General features: G+C 45.5%; 1 protein-coding gene across 1 annotated transcript in view; it reads left to right on the forward strand.

Moving 5' to 3' along the window:
- The first annotated feature begins 7,910 nt into the window (after window positions 1-7,910).
- MYLK (myosin light chain kinase) overlaps window positions 7,911-12,973 on the forward strand; it is a 179,846-nt gene continuing 174,783 nt past the window's right edge. Inside the window, 1 exon segment of the mRNA XM_030330671.2 lies at window positions 7,911-8,078. Within this exon segment, the coding sequence (XP_030186531.1) occupies window positions 7,914-8,078 (165 nt within the window). The 5' untranslated portion in view covers window positions 7,911-7,913.

Consider the following 12,973-nt stretch of genomic DNA (forward strand, 5'->3'; position numbering starts at 1 on the left):
ATTAAAAAAATTAAAAAAAAAAAAATGAAAAAAAAAACAAAAAAAAAACGAGTTTCCATTCTTGTTGCCACCACCAGAGACCTCCATCTAAGACTTAGAACCAGATTCACTCTGTTGCTCAGTGGTGAACAGCATTGTGTTTTGGATTTATTTCTTCCTTTATTAGCCATAAAGTATTAAGATATTTGCCATGTCTTCCAGAGGTCTGGGGTTTATTTATATTCAGTCTTGGCCAAGGACTTAATTGACTTAAGGGTGTTCTCTTCATCAGTATCTGTCTCAACTTCAAATCTCTCTGGGGCACATTTGTTCAACCGTTGTCTTTGGAAGAAAAGGTAGAATCAAATTAGATATTGTTTCACCATCTTCCCACCCATTCTTCAAAGCCACACTCTACTATTCCTGTAAAACCACTTTTCCCTTTCCAGTTGTGCATTTTTAGGAGGGTAGACATGAGAGCACATGGTGATGGGCAGAACAAGGGGCTGGGTTAAAGCAACAGTTCTCAAAGTGTGCCCGCGGGGGATCTTTGGGATCCCCAAGACTCCTTCAGGGGCCCAGAGGTCCAAGTCATCTTTGTAATAAGATGGCATTTGCCTTTTTCACCCTCTTTCTCTCTCAAGTGGAGTTTTCCAGCAGCTTCAAATACTGTGATATCATAGCAGGCTGGATGTGGAAGCAGATATGAAAATCTAATGCTGTCTTCTGTTAGCCAGACATTAAAGAAATTTGCAAAAATGAACAATTCTTCTTAGTAAACTTTTATTTTGTAAAATAATTTATTTTTATTAAAAAAATTTTTTTAATGTTTATTTATTTTTGAAGGAGAGAGAGACAGAGCATGAGCAGGGGAGGGGCAGAGAGAGAGGGAGACACAGAATCTGAAGTAGGCTCCAGGCTCTGAGCTGTCAGCACAGAGCCTGATGTGGGGTTCGAACTCACCAACCATGAGATCATGACCTGAGCTGAAGTCGGATGCCCAACTGACTAACCACCCAGGTGCCCCAATATATTATTTCTTTTAAAAGTGTTATTTATGTTAACATATAATGGGCTTCTTATTGATGTTTTTGAATGAATTAGTATTTATTTGTTTTGATTTTGAATGCTGTAAACACTGTCAACAATAACTCATAAACAAAAGTTCTTTGGGAACCTCACTAAGTTTTAGGAGCATAAAGGGGCTCTGAGACCAAAGAGTTTGAGAACTGCTGAGCTAGAGGGTAAGGGGTCACCTAAGTGTTACAGGAACCCCAGTTACTCAAGGATCGGACAGGGCCCAATGGAAAAGCTTAAAGTCCTGTCATTGCTGATTGAGACATCTGCAGTTTGTTCCATGGCGTGAGTTGCATAGGATGAGAGATCCCTTTGGAACTATGGAAATCCTCTCCCCTGGAGGAGGACTGGGCACGGCATCACCTTGCTACCATGTATTAGAGGCATGCACCAAGGACTGGTCCTGCAGCTCCACAGGGGTCAGGATGCACCCTGCTAGGTCCTGTGCATGACTTGAACCCTCGGAGTCTGGCTCACATCTCAGCCCAGATTCCTTAAGATAATTGCAGCACGGGGTTCCCCATCCATCTGTTGTTCCCTGGGCTTGCCTCTCACTACAGAGACTGTATGCAGAGCTTCTCTAGCTTAAGGAGTAAAGAACTGGTCTCAGGAGGCACATGTCCCACGAGTCCTGTGTGCTAATCCCATGCCAGATGTGCCAAGGGGTGAATGACAGTCCAGGCAGGTTGTGGATCTGGACAGTCTAGGCAGGTTGTGGATCGCCCCTCCGAGGGCTCAGCTCTCTGCTTGACAGCCTCCCCCCTTCCCTCCACACTGAGATTGGAATCGGCAGCTCTGAATGAGTAAAAACCTGTGAGCTTCCTCTCCTGGACTCCCTGGGACTCCACTGAGAGCCTCTACAGCTGGCGGCCAGGGGTTTCAAAGGTCACCCCAGCTGGGTGGATTAGAACAACAGATCTCCCTGACTGAGCGGAGTTGGCTGCCCCGGCGGAAGGCAAGTTGCAACATCTGCGAGCAGAGTCAGGCACACGCCCCTTAGCTTTTCAGTCTAGCCCTGGGCTCCACAGCGTCCCTGGCTCTCCGTCACCGTCTTCCTTCTCAGACGGACCTTGGACAGGAATCTCTGCAGTCCACTGGTAAAGCGTGGCTGCCCATGCGGCCCGACGCATGGGAGAGCTGCCCGGGGAAGAGGCCACGGTAAGGCATGTCAGTTCTCTGGTGTATGGCCCTGCCTCACCGCTTGCTTCTGTGGGTCACAGCAAGTCCACCTGGCACAGCCTGCAGCCAAGGAGAAGCTCACTCCGGTATTAGAAGCGATTAGGGAATTGGTCAGGATTTGAGTGCACAGCAGAGAGAAGATTAAGGTTTGGGGGGGGCGGAAGGGGAGGAGGAAAGCTGTCGTTGCCTGGGGCCCTTGCACCTGGGTGGTTTGCTGCCTCCACTGCGTGCCAGGACTGGAGGGCGGGTTCACGGCCGGCTGCCAGGCTTCCAGTGCACAGCCTGCTGGGAGCCTGGCCCTATAGGGAAGGTATGGTATTTCCAGGATGCCTTGCTGCTAGCTCAGGTGCCTAGAGACCACAGTCATTTAAAATGTATGTACTTTGGGTAGAGAAGAGGACAGCTGGTTTCTCTAAACTTGTTCTGCTGTGTCACTTGGTCCCTAATTTGTAAACTTTTCTTCAGAGTCTTTTTGCCTCAGAGTTCACTCTCTTCGGGCCATAGTTGAAAATGTTCTTTTCTGGGTTCAAGAGACAATTTAGAGTGCTTTTGATCAAATTAAAGTCAAGTTAACTTAGTGCTGCTTTGGATGATTAATTATGTTACTTGTAAAAACCTTATTTGGAGGTGAGCTTTGGCCCGAGCATTGGGGGGGCGGGGGGCTGTTCTAGCTCTCTTTGACCCCCCTCCTCCATTTTTTTCTCTTCTTAATTCTCTGTCCTTTGATCTGCATTTAACTGGTATCGAACGAATCTCTGAGCTGGGGTGTGTTTCCAGCAATTGAGCACTGCGTGCCAGTAGAGAAATTATTGCAGAGTTAGCCAGCTCCTCTGGTATTCTCAACTGGAACATGGTCATCAGGCTGCAAGAGAGATTAGGAGGGAATAAGAATGGTATGGTTTGATTTATTATTATGATTATGATTATTATTATCATTTTAAAGGTTTTTTTTTTAAGTAATCTCTATACCCAACGGGGGGCTTGAACTCACAACCCCGAGATCAAGAGTCTCATGCTCCACTGACTGAGCCTGCCAGGCACCCTTGATTTATGATTATTTTTTGATAGAACATTCCAAATATGTCAGTAACCATTACTTCTCAATGTAGACAGATTCTGTTTATGCTGCTGATGGCAGTGGGTGGGGTGATGGGCTGAGCGAAGCTGTTTGGTGTGTCTGGCCAGCCTGGGACTGGACTCTGGTCCTGCTCGCCTAATAGTTAAGTAACCACCCCACCCCCTACCACCACCTTATGGGGGACTGGATGTCTCCTGGCTATATTGACTCGCCTGTTCCTTTTCTAACCATGAAGCCAGACCTCCCCTACATATAGATGACTTTTATCCTCTGTGCTCTTGGAGCCAAGCACTTTCCCAGTGATGATAGCATCCAGGGCCTTCAGGAGATTTAGAGGGATCTCAGAAGATCTTGGTTCAGGACAGTTTGTAGAGAGGGTCCTGAGCCTGTTGTCACCACTCTTCGTTTCCAGCTGCCCAGAAAGCATAAGGGGGACAGTCTGTGTCTTCCAAAGCCAGACCTAAGAGCAGAAGGGGAGGCACATTCCCTGTCCCCTGTCCTCTGTGTGGTTCCTAAGCTTCTGCTACTACATCTCCCTTTACTGGGGACAGTAGGAAACATCTCGTCTGGGTCATGGGGCCCTCTAGGAGGCCTGCAGGGTATGACTGAGGTCAGACTTGGGTTTGGTTTCTACCTCTTAGCTCTATGACCTTGGACAAGCTTTATTGGCTTTCTGAGCTTGCCTCCTCCTTTGTGAAAGGAGCATAGTCAGAACTGCCTTGTAAGACCATGGGGACTGCCCATTCTGTGGCAGTGCTGGAAGAGACGTGACGCTGCTGAGGGAGGCTGTGGTGGTCCTGGAGCCCTCCTTCCCTGCCTCCTCACAGAGTGCTGCTGTCTACTTCCTACTACTGGTCACAGTAATCCTGCTCAGATACTTTTGCCCTGAAGGTCACCCGGCTGGCCTGGGCTCCTTGATGTTCTCAGTGGAGAGGGTTGGTGTCCTGCAGGGTCGGGAGAGTGGTTTCCCTTTGGGACCTGGATGATGGCAATGTTGATCAGCTACCACTGATTGAACCCCTTTCATGCTGTTCTGTGTGTTTTATATGTGCTCTCACTCAAATCCCATCCTCCCTGTGACACTCTGAGGCTGATGTTATCACAGCCATTTTACAGAAAAGGAAACTGAGGCCGAGAGACTTGAAGTACCTTACAGTTCACAGCTGGAAAGTGACAGTGCCCCTGGATTTGTGGCAGGGTCTGATCCTCATGAAACCTATGCCCTCCCCTACCACCTCCCCGTGCTGGCAACAGATTGTATCTGTCCCCTCCTCAGTGGTATCAGAGGAGGGCACAGCGAGCAGTGTCCCCTCTAGGGGATGGTCCTAGGTAGCTGTGCAGGACTTAAGAACCCCATTCCTTCCCTACCACCGTGTTACCACACTTGCCACGCACATGTCATTGTTCATTGCTGTATCCCAAGCACCTCACTTGGCACATGGTTGGTGTTCAAGAGATATATTTTACTTGACTGAATGAATATATCCTGACTTTTGCCATTAAAATATCACAACTACTTTGAAATTGTTGTGTGAACATATACAAACACGATGATATAAATATGGCAAAATGTTCTTTGTTGAATCTACATGATGGGTATTTGAGGTGCTCGTTTTCTCATTCTTTCAACTTTTGTGTATGTTTGAAATTTTCCATAGTAAAACTTATTTTGAGTTTAAAATTCCTATATTATTCAATTCCTATCGTTGTCTTCCTTGTAAATATACACTCGCATAACCCCCTGATATTCCACTGTGTTTAACCAGTTCCCACTGTTGAATATTTAACTGGGTCTTTCTTTCTATTTCTACTCCACAGGATAATTTTTCTATTTCTTCTGCTATAAATAATGTGCTTAGCCTTCTTAGATATAAATTTTGTGCTGCATCTCTGATTCTTGCCTAATAATACATTTTCTAAATGGAGGCTTTCTGGGAGGAGAGAGAGACTTTTTTTTTTTTTTTTTCCAGAATCTCTCTGCCAAATTGCTTTCTGGAGAGATCACACCAATTTACATTCCCCCCAGGGGGGTGTGAGTGAAACACCTTACCACAGTCTTCGCGGCACTTCATGTTATCTTGTTTTTTAAATGCCTGTTTGGTCAGTTTTTGAAAAAGAAGATAGGTTGTTCTTAATTTGCGCTCTTGCATTCTTACTGAGACCAGGCAGTATCCATTTGTTCAGTGGTCATTCGGTATCGTCAGTGAGCCACCCATATCACAGCCTCTGCCCGTTTATCTGCTGGGCTGTTTTCTTCTCAGATGTAAAGTATTCCAGTCCTTTGTTTTTGTTGCAAACACTTGTTCCCAGACTATCATCCATCTTCTAATGTTGTTGATGGTATGTTTTTTGTTTGTTTGTTTTTAATTTAAATTCAAGTCAGTTAACGTACAGTATAGTCTTGCCTTCAGGAGTAGAACCCAGTGATTCATCTCTTATGTATGACACCCAGTGCTCATCCTGAAAAGTGCCCTCCTTAATGCCTGTCACCCATTTAACCCGTCCTCCCACCGACTTTCCCTCCAGCAACCCTCAGTTTATTCTCTGTACTTAAGAATCTCTTATGGTTTGTCTCCCTCTCTTTTTTTAATCTTATTTTTCCTTCCCTTCCCCTATGTTCATCTCTTGAGGTTCTCAAATTCCACATATGAGTGAAATCATATATCTGTCTTTCTCTGTTTCGCTTAGCATACTACACTATAGTTCCATCCATGTTGTTGCAAACGACAAGATTTCATTGTTTTTCATTGCTGAGTAATATTCCATTGTATATATAAACTACACCTTCTTTATCCATTTATCAGTTGCTGGACATTTGTTTGACATGCAGAAAAATCTTAATTTTATATGTGATATGCTAACGGCTGTCTGCTTTTTCACTTGTTACCCCAACCTCAGACCCTCTTTCCACCAGCCAACTGACTGCTTACAGGAGGCAAGAGAGCCAGTGGTTAAGAGTAGGAGCCCTGGCACCAGACTCCTGGGTTCAAATGCCAGTTCTGGCCCCTACTAAACGCCATGACCTTGGGCAAATTTCTTAATCTCATTGTGCCTCAGTTTCTAATCTATAAAATGGGGATGATAAGATTATCTGCCTCATAGTGTTGTGAGGAGCAAATGAGTTGTTATTTAAAAGTGCTTAATATAGTTCCTGATAGATAGTGCTACATAAGTTTTGCTTCTACTGTTATCTACTGCCGTGAGCCTGTGAATCTTCCCATTTGGAAAGGATTTTGTTTGCAAAGTTAATATCTTTTCAGCAAAAGAGAAAGCTAGGTTTGTCAAGCAGGGGATGTGCCCTGTCACAAACAAACCTAAGTCTTTGTTACTTTAACTTGAGCTTCAGAAGACACATGCCTATTTTATTGTTAGATGTTGTTAAACTTACACCAACTAATTACATGCCCCGGATACCACTGTTCCATGGCAAGTAAGACGTGGTCCCCAACCTTGAGTTGTTCCAGCCTGGTGAGGCTCCCACCTGGACTTGGAACCTTGAGCAGGGATACTTAAGACCTTATTCCACCTGGTGCCCGTGGGTATCCAGTGACTTTGACTGGGGTCTGACCGCCCAGCTTCTTCTCAGCTGCTGCTTGTTCTCCCAGCTTTGTCCTCCAGTCTTTCCTGTGCATTTGGGGAACTCCTCCTCCCCCATCTTTCCCACAAATCCCTTCTCTACTTATGAGAACCCCTGAGTCTCTTTCTGTTGCTTCGCACCAAGATCTGAGATTCACACCTGTTACCAATTCCACTAAGGAAGTCCCTTTGTTCCTGCTAACATGCCAGTCCCCATCTACATCCTGTCCTGTCCCACCTGGGCCCTGTGCCAGGAGCCGGGAGCCTGAGGTATTCTTGCCAGTGATGCCATCATTTTGCTTTGTCTCTTTGGGCTAGTGACTTACCCTCTCTGGGCTCAGTTATAAACAGAAGAATTTGCCTGAATAATCTTAGAATGTTCCCTTCCCTAATGTTCTGTGACCTTCGAGGCTTTCCACAATCTAGTCCCTAGATGTGGGATGTCCTCCCTAGATGTGCTTCCTTCTCTCCATTCATCTGTTCACTTTCACCTCACTTCACCTCAGCCGGGATTCTTGCTGTTTTAACCCCAACTCTTTCCTTTCTGGGAATATGGATCCTGTTTTTCTTTAGCCTGTGAACTCTCATAGTTCACACAAAAGCAGCTTTTACTTTCTGCCATGAGTGCCTGATGTACTTGTTGATCTGAAGGGCCAATGACTATTAACTACTGATTTTAGATGTCAGTTGTAGAAATGCTGAGATCAGCTGGTCTCTCCATTCTTATCCTACCTGCCCCTTTCCTAGAAGTTCTCCATTGGGTTCTGAGGAGGCCAGCATGTGGTCCTGGTGCTGGTGTCTGGGCCAGGCTGGGACTTACCCTGGCAGCCTTGCGTGTGGAGCACACAGAGCTTCTCATTCCCAGAGAGGAGCTCTAACAGACCCTGACGTAACGGGGTGCCTGTTCCCTACAGAACCCACGTCACAGGGGCCCCACCAACACACTGGGAATGCTCGCCACGCATAGGGATGAGGGCCTGTACTTTGTCTCATCTGACCTGGTCTTCCTTCCTGTTTGCAGACCATGGGGGATGTGAAGCTGGCTGCCTCAACACAGGTTTCCAAAACCTCCATCAGTGTGGATCACTCGAGAGTCGGTTCCATGCCCCTGACCGAGGCCCCTGCTTTCATTGTGCCCCCTCGGAACCTCTGCATCAGAGAAGGAGCCACCGCCAAGTTTGAAGGGAGGGTAAGAAGCATGGCTGGAGGGGAGGCTGGAGAAGAGATGGGCAAGGTCATCACTGCTTCTCGAGCCCTTTCCTCAGCAGACTGGATCTGGCGGAAGGCCTGGTTTTCTTTGGACCCACACATAAAGTGAATGTATTTCAGTTTGACCGACTTCTTTTGTTTATGATTGACTTTGGTCTGTGTCGGACAGCTCGAGGGTGGGAAGTGGCACTGAGATGTTTTGCTGTTAATGTAGGTCATTACATTATGTGCTGCCTAATTATAGAAGATGACATGGGCTGGTGGCAGGAACCATACAGCTTGGGTTTAAATATGTGTCCTCAAATCTGGACAGCTAAGAACCGACTGTAGCTTTTCTTTCACTTTCTTCTTCAAAGGAGTATTTCATTAACTAGCCCTCTCATGTGTCGTCTTGGCACATCCAGAATAGTGGGGTGGAAGATAAGACCCCTTATCAGTTTGGTCCCCTTGTGCTAATTAATATTGGTCTCTTACTCTTACTGGGCCTCCATTTCTTCTGCAAATGGGCGTGATAATTCCTTGCCCACCTTGTACTAGAAAGGAGAAGAAGAAGATGAGGACAATGAAGAGTAGCTGTGAGAGTCCTGAGGTTATTATGCCTGAGTGAAGGGACCTGTGGTGAGCTGCTGGCTCAGGCCTCCAGGATGTCAAATTATCCACCTGACATGGAGATGCATGTGCAAGTCAGGAATGTTTGCAAGTAATATTTGTCCTGGGATTAAACGTGGGGAATCTACCCCAGGAAACACTTTAGAGGCTAGAAGGCTTTGATTGAGCAAAAGACAGCTGAGGTGATGAGAAATTCATAGGTTGCGTTATAAATCTACAATTTAAGAGCAGGCTCCTATGTGCTTGTGGGAAGGATGGGGTCAAGTGCATCACCGTCCCAGATGACACCGGACCTTGCCTTTGTTTAAGCACTAGGTCTGGCTTTGTGCAGGATGGCCCTCACCATCTGGAGAGTGTGCAGGGTGCCCTAGGATGGACGCTTTGCATGGTCCTGTGGTTAAGACTGTTTGCCAGTGAATCTGACCTTCCCCCTGAAGAAGATCATGGGGGAATGTTGGTGATGCTGCTGAGGGTTCTGTTTCTTCTTTCTGGGCCCCTGCTGGAATGAGAGATCTTTTCTGTTGCCCTGACTGCGGGCCCTGCATCCCCACAGCTGGCAGGAAAGAAACAACAGAAGAATCCCTGGGGATTTAGAAATGGCTTAAAGCCATGAAAAGGAGTGACATACTGATACACGCTGCAATGTGGATGCACATTGAGAAGATTATGCTAAGTAAGACAAGCCAGGCACAAAAAAAGATCACATGGTGAATGTCCTCGTGGGTATGAGATGTCCAGAATAGGCAAACCTATCATAGATCTGTGGTCGTTGGGGGTCAGGGGGGAGTGGGGAGGGACTGCTAATAGGTAGAAGGTTTCTGTTGGAGATGATGGAGGTGTTCTGGAATTAGATCATGATGGTGGCTGTTCCACTTTGTGAATGTGTTCTAAAACACTGACTTTATACTTAAAAAACAAAATATAAAAAATGAACTTGAAAAATAGCTTAGCAAACTGATCTCACCTCCAATACCTACACTCCTGCCCAACTGCCTCTGAGAGACAAACTCCTCCTCAAATTCAGGCAGACATGGAGAGGAAGAGAGGACTTAGCTTCCTTTATACGTGGTGGTGCTTCTGCTTCCTTTGCTGCCTTTGGAAGCCATGAAGGAACCGGGCCCTTGAGTTACTTGATTTGGAACCTTTGCGGAATGAGTGCTGACCCAGGAATCGGCACACTGAGTTCTTTGTTGCTTGGTCATCCTTCGGTTGGCTTTATACATTCTGTGGACCTGGTGGCTTTCCAGGTGGCTTTCATACATTCTGTGGACCAGATAGGTTTCCCTATCTGAGAAGAAACAACTAGCCTACAGGAGTGTGAAGAAAATGAGTTGAGGAAGAAAATGGTAAAACCACTTCATAAAGTTAACAAGTGTAGGAATACAGTAGTATTTTTTTAAGTGAGGTGAAATTCATGCATCATAAATTTAACTATCATAAAGTAAACAATTCAGTGGATTTAATGCATTCACATTGTAGACTGCAGTATTCTTGTATAGCATTCTCTATTTGAAATTTTTATTTTGCTAATGTTGATGAAACTTGACTTTCTTTTTATTAAAATTTTTTTTTTATGTTTATTTTTGAGAGAGAGAGAGAGAGAGTGCGTGTGAGCAGGGGAGGGGCGGAGAGAGAGGGAGACACAGAATCGGAAGCAGGCTCCAGGCTGTCAGCAGAAAGCCTGATGCAGGGCTTGAACCCACAAACTGTGAGATCATAACCTGAGCCAGAGCCAAACACTTAACTGACTGAGCCACCCAGGCACCCCGAAAGTTGACTTTCTATATTACATGTGGACTATATATCAAAATGAATGTATTCCTTAAAAGTCAGCCTGCACAGCTACTTTACCCCTTCCAACCTGCCTGGAATTAACACAGAACACCTTGCAGGCATGTGATGGATAGTGGACACAGAAGGAAGACAATTCCAGAGAGATCTTAGATGGAGTGTCTGGCTCCCTCTGAGAGCTTGCATATGGAAAGGCAGAGGGAGAGGCTGTCATAGAAAGCACTCTGAAACTAACATGCTGCAAGTGTGTGTAATATCCATAGCAAAGGGCACAGAGGGATGTTTTGCATCAAGAAAGAACCACCTCAAAAGATTACAGAATGAGGATGCTGGTTGTTTTGCTAGCAGAGATGGGAATAGGGAGTGTTACTGACCTGATGCCCTCAGAGAAGGAAGAGGTAAGGTGGTGTGGGCCTGGAGTGGCGTTGGGCTTTGAGCAGGAGTTGCTAGTTATAAAAGACTGAGCAGGGTTACCCACTGAGTGTGGTCAGTGGTTCTCTGCCTCCAGGGCATGTTACTCTTCCCTGCTGCAGCCACTAGACCCTGCCTGCAGCGGACCTCTCCCTCCAGGAGCTAGGGTGCATCCTGTTCTAGATGCCCATTCTGCACAAACCGGTCCTGGTGTCTGTCACAGCCACCTTGGGAATCTCTGCTCTTCAGTACCTGGGCTCTGGCAGAATCTCTTATGAGTGAGTGACTTTAAAATTAAGCTTCTTCTCAGGTCCAGGCTGGTGCCCATCGCAGCAGGCATGAACCCCCCCCTCTCGTAGTGGCAGTCCCTAAGAGCTCCATCCACTCCCCTCTTTAAAGTTGCCACCACCAGCTCGAGTCCTAAAGCCTGGCATGGAAAGTGCCAGGATGTCCCAGCTTCTTCAGCTCAGGGCACAAGGACCCTCCCATCACTTCAGGGAAACACCGTGGACACCAGGATGTGAGAAAGTTATAAAGGTTTGCTTCCTGCTGCCTTCTGAAGCTGGTAATTAGAAGTTGGTTCAAACTTGTACTTTTTGGTCGTATTCCTGAAAGAGAGAAATTTGTTGCTACCCTGCCCTCACTTCCTTGTTATACCTATATTTAGGCCAAGGATTTAATGAATGCTTTCCTCCAATAAAGCCCCTCTTTCTATTAAGAAGATTTGGTTGACATGAAGGTAGGACCATAGGTGCTCCTGGGGCTTATATCTTTCGAGAAGCTCCAAACTATGAGATGTTCAGCTCTGTAGGTCTCAGTACCTCCCATCCATTAGGGCTTTTGCTCTTTATGGCTGACCCATTACCAATTCCCTTTGCCCTTGATCTTTTCTACTCTAGAAGCTACTGTAGAGGCTTCCTTTGCAGCTAGAGGTGGCTCAGTGACACATTCTGGCTGAAGTTGGCTAGGAAACTTCTGGGAAAGCTCTTGCTTTTCATTCTTTTTTTTTTTTTTTTTAAACAGGTTCATTTTATTATTATTATTATTTTGTGCATATGTCCACACCAGAGCAGGAGAGGGGCAGAGGAAGAGGGAGAGAGAATCCCAAGCAGGCTCCATGCCCAGTGCAGAACCCAAAGTGGGGCTTGATTTCATCACCATGAGATCATGACCTGAGCCAAAAATCAAGAATCGGATACTTAACCAACCGAGTCACCCAGGCGCCCTATTATTATTATTATCATTATTATCATTATTATCATTATTAGTTTGCTTTTCTGATTAAAAAAAAAATCACTGGTGCTCTCATGTTCCACCTCTTCTCTGCCTCCTGCCTTGAATGCAAGTATGATGCCTGATGCTTAGCAGCCATATTGAAACCATGAGGCAACAAATCAGAACACTGAGGATTGGTTGGGTTGGGCATAGGATGGGGATACAGCGGTGGGGGAGCATAATGACCAGCAACTAAGAGACAAAAAGTCCCAAGGCTTAAACACTTTATTAGATAGGATCTTTGACTGTGGTTATTCACACAAGAAATTTTACAGAAACATATTCCTAACTGATAAACACCCAATGATGCATGTGGAGATACTCTGTCTTTAACTGATGGGAATAAATAAGGAAGAAGACATAGCACAGAGAAGAACTAAAAAACTCCTTCAGATCAGAGAAAGACAAATAGTGTATGATCTCTCTTACATGTGGAATCTAAAAAAAAGAAAAAAAAAACCCCAAACTCATAGATACAGAGAACAGATTGGTGGTTGGCAGAGGTGGGGATGGGGTGTGGGCAAAATGGGTAAAGGCAGAAATGTACAAAGTTACAGTTATAAAATAAATAAGTCATGGAGATGTCACATACAGCATGGTGACTATAGTTAACAGTACTGTATTGTATATTTAAAAGTTGCTAAGAGAGTAATCTTAAAAGTTCTCATCACAAGAAAAAAAATTATAACCGTGTGTCATGATGGATGTTAACTAGATTTACTGTGGTGATCATTTCACAATATATACTTATATCCAACCATTGGGTTATATACCTGAAACTAACCTAAT

Source organism: Lynx canadensis, chromosome C2 (assembly GCF_007474595.2).
Source record: "Lynx canadensis isolate LIC74 chromosome C2, mLynCan4.pri.v2, whole genome shotgun sequence".
Classification (NCBI taxonomy): Eukaryota; Metazoa; Chordata; class Mammalia; order Carnivora; family Felidae; genus Lynx; species Lynx canadensis.